At 37.4% G+C, this 14,055-nt stretch overlaps 1 protein-coding gene across 2 annotated transcripts; it reads left to right on the top strand.

The window, feature by feature from the left end:
- Positions 1-3,616: 3,616 nt before the first annotated feature.
- LOC120717503 (nectin-3-like) lies at positions 3,617-12,656 on the top strand. 2 transcript variants are annotated; one of them, XM_040005561.1, is made up of 8 exons: positions 3,617-4,699; positions 5,865-6,206; positions 6,324-6,626; positions 7,575-7,668; positions 8,071-8,225; positions 8,639-8,738; positions 9,325-9,418; positions 10,230-12,656. In XM_040005561.1, the coding sequence occupies exons 1-8, from the start codon at positions 4,561-4,563 to the stop codon at positions 10,239-10,241; spliced, it is 1,239 nt and encodes a 412-aa protein (XP_039861495.1). In that variant the 5' UTR covers positions 3,617-4,560; the 3' UTR covers positions 10,242-12,656. The 2 variants fall into 2 exon arrangements, with proteins under 2 accessions (XP_039861495.1, XP_039861493.1); XM_040005559.1 differs by lacking the exon at positions 10,230-12,656 and having other exon boundaries at positions 3,618-4,699; positions 9,325-10,016.
- The last annotated feature ends 1,399 nt before the right edge of the window (positions 12,657-14,055 follow it).

The following is a 14,055-nucleotide window of genomic DNA, read 5'->3' as shown; positions in this document are numbered from 1 at the left end:
TGTGATGCTGCCAACATTATCACAAATGTGGAAGCCAACTGCTCAGCCTCTGTGAGTGGTGGTGGTGGAGGACCCCCACCTGTTTTTTGGGCCTCCGCTTTTTTTTCTGTTGGCTATAACGGGTCACATTTGAGCATACAGAGTAAGCAAATATGTACTTGTAATGTGCTCAGATAATTTCAATAAGTGCTTACAGAGGGGAAATGAATGTAGCCTCTAACTGCAATTGATTTACGTAGGACAAACAGACCAAGCACTATGGCTCATAATACAATTACACCTTACCTGTTTGGACTATATTTTTATATTTCATTTTTACTTGCTGCCAGGAACGTTTGGGGCCTGTTGGGTTGCACCTGCGCTCAAATCACATCACAAAATCAAATGTATAAAATAAAAAATAAAATAAAATATAATAAAATAACGTGTTAAATGGGTGGAAATCCCTAGCTCAATGTTTAAATTAACACTCACGCATTGACTCTGTCGGCTATGTTTTGCCATGCATGCGCCCTTTGTTTTGCAGCTGAGGCTGTGTTACTTTTTTTCCGCGGAATTTGCATGTTATCGGCATATGCTGCCATCAGAATTTCGGCCTCAAGCGCTGTAAGATACATTGACCGCGCCTTCTTTCCCTCGGTCTCCATGGTGACTCGCTTAATCTGTGCTCCACTAATCAGGGCTTTATGTATCCTCGTGCGCGCGCTTAACTTGGGGTTAAAGCAACTCCGCGTTGATTGAACTAATTGTTATCAGCCTTTCTGAAACCGAATATTCGGAGTTGGACAGTTCGGGGTTACTCAACCCTGAGTATCGTTTTTCACTCTGAGTTTTCTAAACCGGCTTCCTGAAATAGGGCCCAGCTGTACTAATCGTCAACAACAGGTGTGTTCGGAGAACCGGAATAGCGAGCTCAAAGTTGGCACGATGATTTGATCTTGGATGTGTCATTTGATCTTGGATGTAGTAAGCGAGGTACGAAGAACAGACCCCTGGTCCTAGTTCTCTTTTGTTTCACTCAAAGTTAAATATGTCTCAAAATATTCTTGTACTAATTAATTTATTTAATGTAAAACTGTCTGTTATGAAAATACTGAAGATATATTTAGTTTTACAAAAACTTTTAAAAACATTGCTCCTAAATAAAATAAGCAGCTCAGGAATAAAACTGATCTTTTTCATTGTGTGTTGAATACTAAATTATTTTATATAAAACATCTTTAAAGATTTGAAATTAAATGTAAATTTAAACAAATCTTCTGAATTGTCTGCCTCAGCAGTCTGACAGCTGTGGAAGAAAAGGATAAACGGCTCCACCGACAGACCTGAAGAACAGGTGTAGGTACAGTTTGAAATCTGTACTTGTGTTTTCACCAACAGGTTAAACTGCTTTTAACAGCAGTTGAAAGTGCTTGCAGCAGTAGTAAGCATGTAGTCATTGTAATTTTTATAATTGCTTGTTTCCACATCTGCTTATTAGAAGAAAGTCTGGGAAGCTAAGTTGAGCTCTTTACTGTGATGTGTTATTCAGTGATGCACATATTATGGTGATAAATATAAGTAAAAATAATAAAAATACTAATTTTGCTCCCTACAGTCCTTCCTTCTGGGTAACGATGGAAGTATTTAAGTTTATAATATCCAGTTAATCGATATTGAAGTTAATTTCTCATCTGTTGTTGCCCTATGGAATTATATTCATGTCATAACATCCGCAAGCAAAAATATAATCCGAGCAAATTATTCAATTTCATTTCTGGAAGTTGTACCCAACCTAGACACAAAGGGAAGTGCTACTTTGACGACATATTATTTAAACCTTTATTTTAACAGCTTTCTCCTCACTGACTAACAAACTACCCCTTTTCTACTTTATATTTCAGTTCCCCAGTTGTCTGCACCATTTAGGCCACAAACTGTCTTTTTTTTGTTCGTGTTAGGGAGCAGGTGAGGGCTCGAATTCACTTCATTGTTTCTGTTACGTTCTGTGAGGCTGTGGGAGTGTGTGGGTGGGGTGTTTGCCCACTCTCCCCGCCTCCACCCCTCTTGCCACTCCTACCTCTCTCTGTCTCTCTCACTCTCCTCTCTCCCCAGGACACAGCTGTTGCTGATCAGCCTCGTTTGCCACCTGACTCCAGTCAGCAATCATCCTCTGAGGCTATTTAAACTGGGGATGAGCTGTGAGCAGGGTGGCTTTTTCCTCGGTGGCTCTACGCGTTTCGGTGCTAGGTGTTGGACAGACAGCCTCTTTCTGACCAGTGAGCAGACGGGCTTGTGGGCCCTGAGAGTGTCTCCCCGTGGTGGGGAGTAGGGTAGGAAGTGTGGGAAGTGCCTCCTTTTTTATTGTGTTTGTTTGGTAGTCTTCCTGCCTTTCGTGGCTGTGAGCGTTTTCTTTGTTTCTTTGGCGTTGTTGGTAAGACGGCGTTGCCGGCCCTTTAAGTTAATGTTAATGTCGTTTGTAATCCACCTGTACCATTTTGTAATAAAGTTCTATTAATACAGAACAACTCTGTCTGTTTTCCTTCTCATTCTGGTTCCGGACTCATTTGTTACTGGTCCCCTCACTCACATGCCTAGACCCCTTCGGGGGGAACGTAACAGTTTCTTATAGAAAATGTAACGATTGAGTGCAGGATGCAGACTGAGGTTTTTTTTTAAAAGATAAAAAAAACCATCCACAAATGTCCTGCTTTCCAACAATTTCATCTCCTCCACTAAATTCTGTTCTGCGAGGTAAAGTGTAATGTCTTTACTATATTAGTAAATAGACTATAGTCAACAGAATTTATGAAAGGGGTTATATATAAAATAAAGAAAACGCCAGTTTTGCAAATAACTTTATGACTCTGGATTATTGTGCCTACATAAAATCATCCAGTGTGTTTTGGCCACATACATTATCTTTATAGAACTATTATATTTATTTGTCGGCTGCCCAATTGGCCAGAGCTGTCTTTTTTTAAGACATTTTTTTTACTGTCAATGAGACTTTTCAGCTGGATAAATAAAGGAGATACAAAAGTCACTTTGCCAAAAACTGACTGGAGCTTCTACCGTCTGTCTGTGGCTCAAACTGGCTTTATATCATTCATGAGAAATATGTTTGAGATATGCTTCACAGATTATAGGCTAACAAGTCATTTATAACAGTTTAAATACGGGCAATAATGGTTTTTGGCAAATACTAAGTCTTGGCTTCCTGTCAAAAAGTGATGAAAAGTGTCGTGCCATGGCGCACTGGCAGGGAGAGCGGATCCAATTAACTTCGCCTCCATTCCAACCAACTAAAGGTGAAAGTAGCGATGTATAACTTGGTGAAAAAGTGAAAAATCATCGTTTACATTAATTCAATTCAATTCAATTCAATTTTATTTATATAGCGCCAAATCACAACAAAAGTCGCCTCAAGGTGCTTCATAGATACAGAGAAAAACCCAACAATCATATGACCCCCTATGAGCAAGCACTTTGGCGACAGTGGGAAGGAAAAACTCCTTTTTAACAGGAAGAAACCTCAGGCAGAACCAAGCTCAGGGAGGGGCGGGGCCATCTGCTGCAACCGTTGGGGTGAGAGAAGGAAGACAGGATAAAGACATGCTGTGGAAGAGAGACAGAGGTTAATAACAGATATGATTCAATGCCGAGAGGTCTATTAACACATAGTGAGTGAGAAAGGTGACTGGAAAGGAAATTACATTAGATTAGTTTGTAGGTTATGATATAAAAATTATATGTTTATTGTTCTCAAGTGATGATGATTATTATTATTTTTTTTTTAAAAGAGGACGTTTTGCCTGATAGGAGTAGAATCATGCCTGTGTGATTCATATAAACTTTACCCCTCAATATAACATTAACATGTTCTCAACAAGATAATGGCTCTGTGTTTGTTTTCAGACGTCATATAAAAATAATATTTGCTCTGATTGTTGCATGTCGCTAAAAGTTATGTCTGCTGGAACCAAAAATACACCTTTCTGAGTGCATCAATTAAAACAATTGTCTATTTTATTGTTGTAAAACACATGTAGCTGAAACACTAGCCTTCTGTTTGTTCATGGACAGGGGGTCAGATTGTGGCAGGGTCAGCCTGATATTATTTGTATTCCCTGTAACTTTAAAATTTTTGACCCTCTTAGAGGCGACTTTTTATTAAAATACTTTAAATTCAAATTCAAATTCAAATTTTATTTGTCACGTACACAGTCATACACAGTACGATATGTAGTGAAATGCTTTAATAATTTTACAACGCAGCGCGCCCCTGTCTCACCCATCAGTCTCTTTCTATGTTTCTCGTATGACGGCAATTATTCCAATAAGCCGTCATTTATGTAATTACACTTTGGATCTGACTGTAAAAATGAATGTATAGGTCTTCACAATCCAAAGCAGAAATAATAATGAGAAATTATTCCCTTTTCATAATTATAAGACCCAGCACTGTGTCCCAGGGGCGTATCCAGGTTACGTGACTTAAGTAAAGCCTACCTTACCGTGTCCATTATGCCCTTTCTGTTTTCTCTTCCTCTGAGAGCAGCCACGAGGTAACGGCAAGATATGGGCGAATGGATGGAACTGCTACTTTCGTTTGTGTTTTTATGGCCAACTGCTGCGATAAGTCATGCCACGCTATTTTTCCGCGATAACCGGGTGTTTTTGCTAATATCTGCGCTCCTGCTGACCAGAGAAGCTGACGGTATGTCGAAAGTTTTCCTTTTTTGTTGTTTATGCTTGGATTTGCTTGGGCTGAAATGAGATAAAATGGCAGGTGTTAACTGATTGTTGTCAAAATCTGACAGGGAAGAATGTGGGGATTTTGAAGCGGATGACTGAAATTAGGTTTTTGTATTATATTAGTGTTGTCCAAATCAGTATTTATTTATTATTATTATTATTATTATTATTATTATTATTATTATTATTATTATTATTATTATGAGGAGACATACTCAGAAGATGCTCAGGACCTGTGACCTTAAAGCTTTAAAAAATTGTGTATTTTATTATCTTTACCCAGTAGCGGTTTTTGATACGGGCAACACGGGCGGTTGCCCGGGTCGGCATCGTGGTGGGGGGCGGCATCACGGGAAAAAAATAAAAATAAAAAATTACTCGTACTCATGCTGCTCCGACATCATGCCAGCGCATATTGGGAATGGCATAGGCACCGGTCGGTTTTCTATCGCCCATTTGCTGGGGGTAAGAGCGCCCTCCGTTTGCGAGGTGCTGATGCTGCTTGCGGCCGGGGCGGCGGGGGATTCTCTGGCTGGCTGGAGCAGCATCTAATAACCAACTCGCAAAATAAAAAAAAAATAAAAAAATAAAAAAAACAACAAACACGAAAACACCAGACATTATGATACAGACTTATAATTTGCACCGATGTTTTTTCGAAATTCTATAAAGTGAGCGCGAGAGCCCTCGGTGCGCCTGCTCGCTGCTGAAATCAAAGTAAACTTTATTGTCATCTCCGCTACATACAGTCCAGTATTTACCCATACGACTGGAGCAGAATGGGCAGGAATCTTTGGGTTCTACAAGCTGAAAAAAAACCCTAGAGATTTTGTTTTAAATGTTTTTATTGAGATGCATGTATAATACAAATTATAATTTTTAGGTTGATTTAATGTACTCATCCAGATTAATCCAGGAAGCTTCACAGTGTAGGAAAAAGCTGTTATTGCCACTTGCAGGCATAAAGTTTGTGCAAACGTTTTCAGTATCAGCCATATTCATTTAATTGTGTAAAACTAAAATCAAGATTCATATTTGATTAATTGTGAAGCCCAAAAATTCTTGGACACTTTTTTTTTTTTTTTTTTTACTTTTTTTCTGATCTTTAACAGTATTTCACTTTACAGCTCTCCAGATGATCAGTGGAAGTGTGACAGTGGTTCAAGGAGGTACCGCTATTTTATCGTGCTATGTCACTGGTACCAATGATGACCTGACACAGATTTCCTGGCAGAGGAGGACGAGAGAAAAACCTCACAATGACAATTTCCTCACTATCCTACCCAGAGAGGGAGTGCAGTTTGTCAATGGAGGTGATGATCGATTTAAATATATCGGGAATTTTAACAACAAAAATGGAACTCTACAGTTATCCAATGTTGCCCTGAAGGATGAAGGCAGCTACACATGCATCTTCACCTTGTTTCCCAGTGGAAATCAGAAGACTGAGATACCTCTGAACTTGCTTGGTATGAAAAGACACTTTATTTCAAATATTCTAATATTCTTGTACGTGAGACAGAGACAGAGTTACTTCCACCATCTTGCTTGCATGTTGATTTATTTTAGTGCTGTACCTCTCCTAGTGCCTCCTTTCACAAATGTGAAGGACAATCTTCCCACTTTGGGCACAGAAGAGGTTTTATTTGCTACCTGCACGGCTGCTGGATCGAAGCCTCCTGCAGAGGTGAGGTGGCTCACCGATGCTTTGGGAGACAAAGTGAGGATGACAACAAACTCCACTCAGTATGACAACGGTACAACTACCACAGTCAGTTCTCTGTTTGGTGTTCCTACGAGAGAGATTAACGGTCACCAGGTCCAGTGTGTCATCAGTGGTGACTCCCTGTCTAAAGAAGAAACTCTGCCCTTCAACATACAGGTCTACTGTGAGTGCCACAAACCACAAAAATCTTTAACAATTAAGTTTTATAACTTGAAATGCAAATATGAATTGTTAGATTTAACAGAAAATTATTGACAAATTTAGCAAACGACAAAGTTCTATAACAGCTTTTGACATGCAAACAATGCCTCAATTTTTTTTCATTACACTACATACTAATGATTCACTAAAACTATACACTCTGTTAAATGTCCCAAATTTATCAAATTCCAAAACTTATTGATATCACTCTCTCTTTCACCACTGTCACTTCAACAATGTCCCCATATTTACACACACACGCACACACAGCAGATAAGTATTGAACACATCACCAATTTTTCTAAGTTAACATATTTCTAAAGGTGCCACTGAAATGAAATTCTCATCAAATGTCATTAACAACCCATCTAATTCACACGTGCAAGGAACCATAACATGCCATACCATCAAAACCATTGATGTCAATAATACACCAAGTCACAGCAAAAGCTGTTTCAGATTTGTTTGTCAAGCATAAAGGTTATTTGTGACCGACATGCTTGACGTTAAGATAAATGTAATTTATCTTTCCAGTCGTAAGTCATTGAATATAAATGGGAAATGGCAGAGGAGGAGGTTTGCTGGTCACACCATCAGCAAAAATAATGGAAGTTGCAATGAAAGTGAAAAGCGGGCTTATTCAGAAGTGCATTATTGTTATTGATATGGTACAACTGTGGGGTCCTGTTTCTGGTGGATTTTCCATGTAATGTAATATTCTTTTTTTCATCATCAAGGTGATTATAAATTAGCCAGTCACAACCTTGTTACTGTTTTTGTCTTGAAAAGATTAACTGTTTTGTCTGATGCAATGAGACCCAAACATTTGTGAAACATTATTTCTATATTATTACTATGTCCTCAATTCAGGATTAACACAGTTTTCTGTCTTTTTTTTTTTTTTTTGCAGTCTCTCCCACAGAAGTGAATATTAGAATGATTACACAAGACTCATTTGAGTGTGTGACAGAAGCCAACCCAAGTGCCAACTTTATCTGGAGTAGGTAAAGTAATTAAGAGAAGAAAAACTGTGTGTGTGTGCATACACACACACACACACACACACACACATATATATATATATATAACATCTATATATATGTATATGTATCTATGTGTGTGTGTGTGTGTGTATATTATCTATATATATGTGTATGTATATTATATACATATGTGTATGTATATATGTACATATATATACATATATATATATCATATGTATATATATATATATCTATAATATATAGATATTATATATATATATAGATATATACATACTACTATATATATATATATATATATACATATATATATATATATACATATATATATATATATATATATATATATATATAATTCTGCTGCCTCTGTACAGTTCATGTTGAGCCTTGTTCATGTTTTTCCAGATCTGGCCAGACTCTGCTGCAGTCTTCTATCAAAGTCGACGGTGCAGAGCTACAACTGCTGAGCCTGACCTCTGATCTAAATGGCCTCTATCAGTGTGAAGCATCTAATGCATATGGAACTAAACATGGTCAGCTCTATGTGCATGTGGCATCAGGTGAGGGCAGCTTGGATTTAGCTGTGCAGTTTGTCCAAATCTTTCTGAATTTTAATTTGAGCCTTTGCTGGTGTTGCTTCATTCTAATGTTTTTCTGAAAACCAGCCAGCTTAAAGAGGTGGTTGGTTTAAGACATCGCCAGCATTAAACGTAGTGTTAATGAATGGATGACTGAAGCTCCACACAGAGCAAAATGATATTAAAGTCAGCTCCATCACTGGAAGAACATGTCCTAGCAAATAGTTCTTTTCATGGTCATTTGTCTCAGAACCTTTCAGAGCATAAAAGTTTGTGAATGTTTGGTACAAGTGCTGCAAGGTGTTTGAACAATGTCTGAAAAGACTAAACACCATGAAGGAGAGAAAGGATTACCTCATTAACACAATATTCTTTTTTTCCATGTGTGTCTGTAGGTGCATGCTCTGCTGTTTGGGCCCTAGTTGGTGTTTTGTTTTTCCTGAATGTTGTTGTTGCTGCAGTATGGTACCTTAATAAATCCAGACAACTTCAAAGGTACTTCAAACACACACACACACTCACACACACACACACACACAGACGCAATTTGACAGGTCACTCAAAAACGGTGTAAACTGCTTGGCTATTTCTTTAAAAATTCCAAATTGCATTTGCCGCAAAGTTCAACACTAACGATTCAACAGGGCACTGGTTTCCCTGTTACATTTCACTATAATCCTCAAATTAAAATGTATTTGCAGACAAAGTGTTCATTCACTGGGACACATTGACAGACTGTACAGGTTTGCTTTTATTGATATTGAGTTATGATTTTGGTTTTCTTGCCTTTCGTACATTCATCTTAGTTTGTGGCGAGTTTTCAGGTGGTTCAGTTAGTTGTGTTGCTGTGTGGTGCCAACACAACTCTACAGCAACATTTGTTTATAATTTGTTCTTAGTTAATGTCATTTGTCCCAAATACAAAGTAGTTCCAGCCAGTGGATGATGATCCACTTCTGGGGATAAGCTCCTCGTGTTCTGCTTTGTCTGACATTTCATCTTTGTTTCATTTTTTAATGCCGCAAAATTTCCAGGCTTAACTGTAAGCCATGCATACTGTCTTATTTTTCTCTGGCGTTAGGTGTTTTCCATCACATGGTGATGGGCCTAGAGACCCACCATCTCCCAGGAGTGCAGGAGATGATCAAAGACGAGAGCAAGAACAACTGCAGGAAGTGAGCGAGGTCACCAACGGTTAATCTGTAGAGATGTTAAAGTCAAAATTAATTATGTTAAATATAAATTAATTAATATGTCTCTCAATATTTTGGTGCTAATGACTTAACTTACAGTTTTTCCTCAATTGCTTCTGTGCAATTCTCACAGCAGAAAAGTCATTCAAACCACTCTTCATGCAATTCTCAAAACAGAGCATTTTTCACAACAGAGTCTCTTGTGCAAAAGGAACTACTACAATCAAAACCTTTCTTACATTGTTCAAAAAACGAATAGTCAGTCAGTCACTTTATCTCTGTGATGAATGAATAGAAACCTTTCACCACCCTTTAAAGACGTAGTCATCAAATTGTTTAGTTTTATTTTTCCTCAAAACCTTAAATGACTTTAGAAGTATTGCAAAAATGTAGGCCTAATGTAGTGTACACATTTTTCAGAAACAAAAGTGAAATCTGAAGGATTTTAATATTTATTTTACAAAACTGATGAAATTGAGAAAAGCAAAATAATAATCTTTAAACTATATGCAAAAGAAAACAGACAAAAATAGAATAGTGAGACTGACTTTTCTGCTATGAGAACTGGGCCAAAGCGATCGAAAAAAAATGTAATGCAAAACTCTCTGATATGGTGGAGATATGTTTATATTTTTTTATTATTTTATTAAATCTGCCCTTTTTTTAATAGTGTGTTGAATATTACAGAAGTATTACTATTCTTTGTAAAATCTGCAGATACACAGAGTCTTTGCGTGTTTGTTTTAAATTCAATGCATGTTTTTAAACAATTGTTCTGAATTCTCTGCCTCAGCAATCCCTCTGACAGTTGTGGAAGCCAAAGATGGAAAATATCTCAACTGAAGTTTCTACCAACATATTATTCTAGAGTTAGCTTAGTCTTTTTAAAAAGGCCATGTTGTGAAACAACTTCACATGTAACTGGAACAACCGTTAGGATGTGGTTTTAACTGCATGTTCCTCTATTGTCATGAAAAGCTTTAACTATATTTTCCATCTGTTCTTGTGTTTCCACCAACTTGTCAAAAGCTTTCATCATCAGTGAAAGCTGTTGACAGCTATAGTAATGTGGTTACTGTAAATTCAGGAATGAAAAATCCACCTGCCTTCAGTAACACCCTTCCCTAAGGGTAACAATAGAAGTATTTAAGGTTATAATGTACAATACTGGCCAGTTGTGGACACATCAACCATTCATATGGAATTACATGTTTTCCTTTTTTGTTTGTGCCTATAAAAGCACCATGACAGTATCCAGTCAGTGTGCTAGCACAGCTGCAGCAGGTGTGTCTGCATTGAAGCTCTGGCTGATGTTCTTTACTCCTCCTGATAACACGAGTCATTAAGCTGCAGTTTATAAAACCCACAGTGTTTGTATCAGAAACACTAAATGAATTACCAGTACAATACAAAAACTCACACAGAGAATAGCTTCACTGCACACTGTGAATGGTGCTAAATTTCTCTTGTGCATGATGATGGTGCACACACTTACTCCCCTCCAGTAAAACTACTACATAAAACTATAATAAAACAGGCCTGCACTTGTCTGTACTTGCCATGAATGTACAAGTTTTGCTCTAATAAAACAAAACTTACACATGCAAGTAAAAAAAAAAATCTTAATCTTCATTCATGTATTTACTTAAATGAATGTGCTGATCAGCGGTTAATAAGAAACCTGAACAGAGAGCCCGAGTATATGAACCGATTTCTTATAAACTTATGGGAGTATGATTAAATACTCATTTTTAGGTAATGATAAAATACTAAAAATGGTAAATTTAAAATTTAATATTATATGAATACAAGACTACATAGTGCATTAAGTAACAAATGCTAAGTTACACAAATGCAAATGCACTCTCTTAATTTCTTATCTTTTGTTGTTCTGGTTCAGACCTTTAACTCCATCCGTTCAGCCGAGCTGACTTATTTAAAACATAGACGGGTCTAATAAGTGTGCTGACTGATAAAGAGCTGATAAAGAGAGTTTTTACTTCACTGTTATGAAAAGTGTGTCATCATAAAGACGGAAACTGACTGTAACTGATAATTCTGTTCGACATTGGCTTACGTATTTCTGCAAAGCTTATGATGCCTGCATTTTCCCAGGAGCTATCACTTGGATCTCTGTTTCCAGAGAGCCAGACTCGCTCTACAGTGTTTGCTGTAAGCTGCTTCGCTTTCCAAAATGGTGAAAGGCATGTTTAACTTCTGTTGACACACAAACTTTTCAAGTAATGTCAGTGAAACTCTTTGATCATGTTTTGTGCCGACTTTTATTATGAGTATACAAGCTAACGACAGGAGGCAAAGTCAGCAAAAACAGAATATGTGACATGCTCAGTTTCTAAGGTCAAATTTAAGTTCTGTATTACATGCACTACAGAAAAGCAGTGAAATACTGTGAAAAACAATGTCAACCTTCAAAATGCACTCTCAGCTGCTAATCTGACTTTTCCTTGACCAGTTTAAGAAAAGAAATGGCTTGATAGTAGGTCGATAGACCATTTTTCACAAAACTGTATTCGGTATATGAAGCTAAAATTTCACAGCATGTGTGTTTAAACTTTGGCCCATAATTTTTACCCCCAGACGTAAAAAGGCTGATGGAGTATTTCGACCAGTTAGTTAACCAATCAACTATTTGCTGCCAAGTTTGTGTGTCAAATGAAGATATGTTTGTATTTTAATTGTGTAGGTTACATTTAGCTAAATTCATCTTAATCCTTTATAGCAATAGTTACACTAGTACGCGTTTTTTAACTCTAAACTTTAAATCTCTAAACTTGTTTATTGAAAGAGTCAGCATTAATGAATAAACTGTGCCTTGTCTTTTCTCTCATTTACACATGTACACAGGGGATATTTGTGAGAGCCATTTGACAACATGTCCTTACACTACACATTAAAACAGTCTTCTCAAACTGTGGAGCTGGTGGTGCGACTACTGTAGGGAATAATTGGCTGACATTTCAGAGAAAGCTGGAGAATTACTTTGTTAAAGCATTACACAGTCAGGGTTCCCTGCTTTTGGAAAGCTATAAATCATATCAAATCATATATCATACACCTGTGTCTCAGATGGTTGTACTTTTCAATTTATTTAGGTTTTGTGTGGCAGCTTTTTTTAAGCATTCAATCACTAAAGTGTGTTGTTTGATCTGTATTCTTGACCAATTATAAATCATTTGGTGTGCTTGCTTTATATCTTGTGTTTTTTTTATTGTTTGCTTAAAATGAAACTTTGTTTTGTAATTGCTTTTATAACATGTTACACTGCTGAAATACTTTTTGTTATCATTTTTCTTCAAAAGTAAATAATCATGCATAAAATCAGTACGTTCCTCTCCCTCAGTATATACATTCAGGTGTTTAAACCTCATCTGTGATCCTTGATATTGAATTCCAGTTGGACATTTTGGTCTTGTGGAGAGAAGAAATCCAATGTGGAATTTTCTGGCATCTGTAAAACATGGTGGAGGTCCTGTCATGGTATGGAGCTGCATATCAGTCAGTCGTGTTGGCGATCATGTCAAAATTAATGGAGTTATGAACAAAGAAAAGCACCATCAGTTTTAGATCCACCATGAAATTACATCTGAAAAGAACCTGACAGACAATGGATTCCCAAATGGACTCCCAGCGCATTAAAAGCACACCTGGATAGAAAACTACACAATGGAATATTATCAGTGTATTCACCTGTCTGAGGGAGAATGAGCTCTGTTGTCTCAGTAGAGTGGGATGAAGTGGGAGAGAAGGACTCACCATGATGGAGTTTGGTTGCTTTCTCACAATACCACCAAAATATCATCCAGGTGACAGCGAGCACACTGCATCAGCTAGTAGCTTATGCCATCTCCCGAACTGACCAGTGGTCACAAAGGTGTACAAGCAGGGGTTTCAGACAGGAAGATGGGATTGGTGGGGTTATAAGAATCAGAATACTTTATGAATCAATAAGGAAATTATGTATGTAATTATGAGCAGTTGACGACCCTCCTTTCATTTAGTATTCAGGTCAGTGGTGATCCAGGGCTTGTTGTTGGAATTATGGTTCATATATTTACCTGGGCAGTGATCTCAGTGATGCAGTCTATGATGCTGTTTATGCCATCCTCACGTGGATCCTAGAACACGCCCCAGCCTGCAGTGTCGACGCAGTCCTTCAGGCACTCACTGACTTCCTGACTCTCTCTCCTCACAGACTGTAGCCAGAGGGAGTCTTTGAACTGCAGGGACAACATGATGATTCCTCTTAAACACATTATCTCAATGACACAAGGACAACATCCCCACCATAATTAAATTACTTTGACAGAAACAGGCATTTAAACTGATTAAAATCGACTCAGCCTATAGTACATGTATCTGGACAATGTATCTTTTGTTTTTCAGAAAGTGTATGATGTGCTTTTCAAACAGATTATTACTTGAGACATTTTGTTTTATTTTTCAAATAATAATCTAAAACATCAAACCTGGATTTAACATACTTTACATTTATGTTTCTTTTCTGTATATGCCTCTCCTCTGTTCTGTCTCTCCTCTTTGTTCAGGATTTGAACCTTGACTTGAAAATTATAGTAGCCAGCAGATGGTGATAGTTTAAC

The sequence above is a fragment of the Simochromis diagramma genome, unplaced genomic scaffold, assembly GCF_900408965.1.
Source record: "Simochromis diagramma unplaced genomic scaffold, fSimDia1.1 OVJJ01000501.1, whole genome shotgun sequence".
Classification (NCBI taxonomy): Eukaryota; Metazoa; Chordata; class Actinopteri; order Cichliformes; family Cichlidae; genus Simochromis; species Simochromis diagramma.
The sequence above is the reverse complement of the archived record's forward strand: the minus strand, read 5'-3'. Positions and strand labels throughout refer to the sequence as shown.

Excerpts from the sequence above, each read along its gene's own strand:
- LOC120717503 (XM_040005559.1), top strand. The coding sequence starts at position 4,561 with ATGGGCGAATGGATGGAACTGCTACTTTCGTTTGTGTTTTTATGGCCA. Across the intron at positions 4,700-5,864 it reads GCTGACCAGAGAAGCTGACG|CTCTCCAGATGATCAGTGGA; the intron begins GTATGTCGAAAG and ends TTCACTTTACAG. Across the intron at positions 6,627-7,574 it reads CTTCAACATACAGGTCTACT|TCTCTCCCACAGAAGTGAAT; the intron begins GTGAGTGCCACA and ends TTTTTTTTGCAG.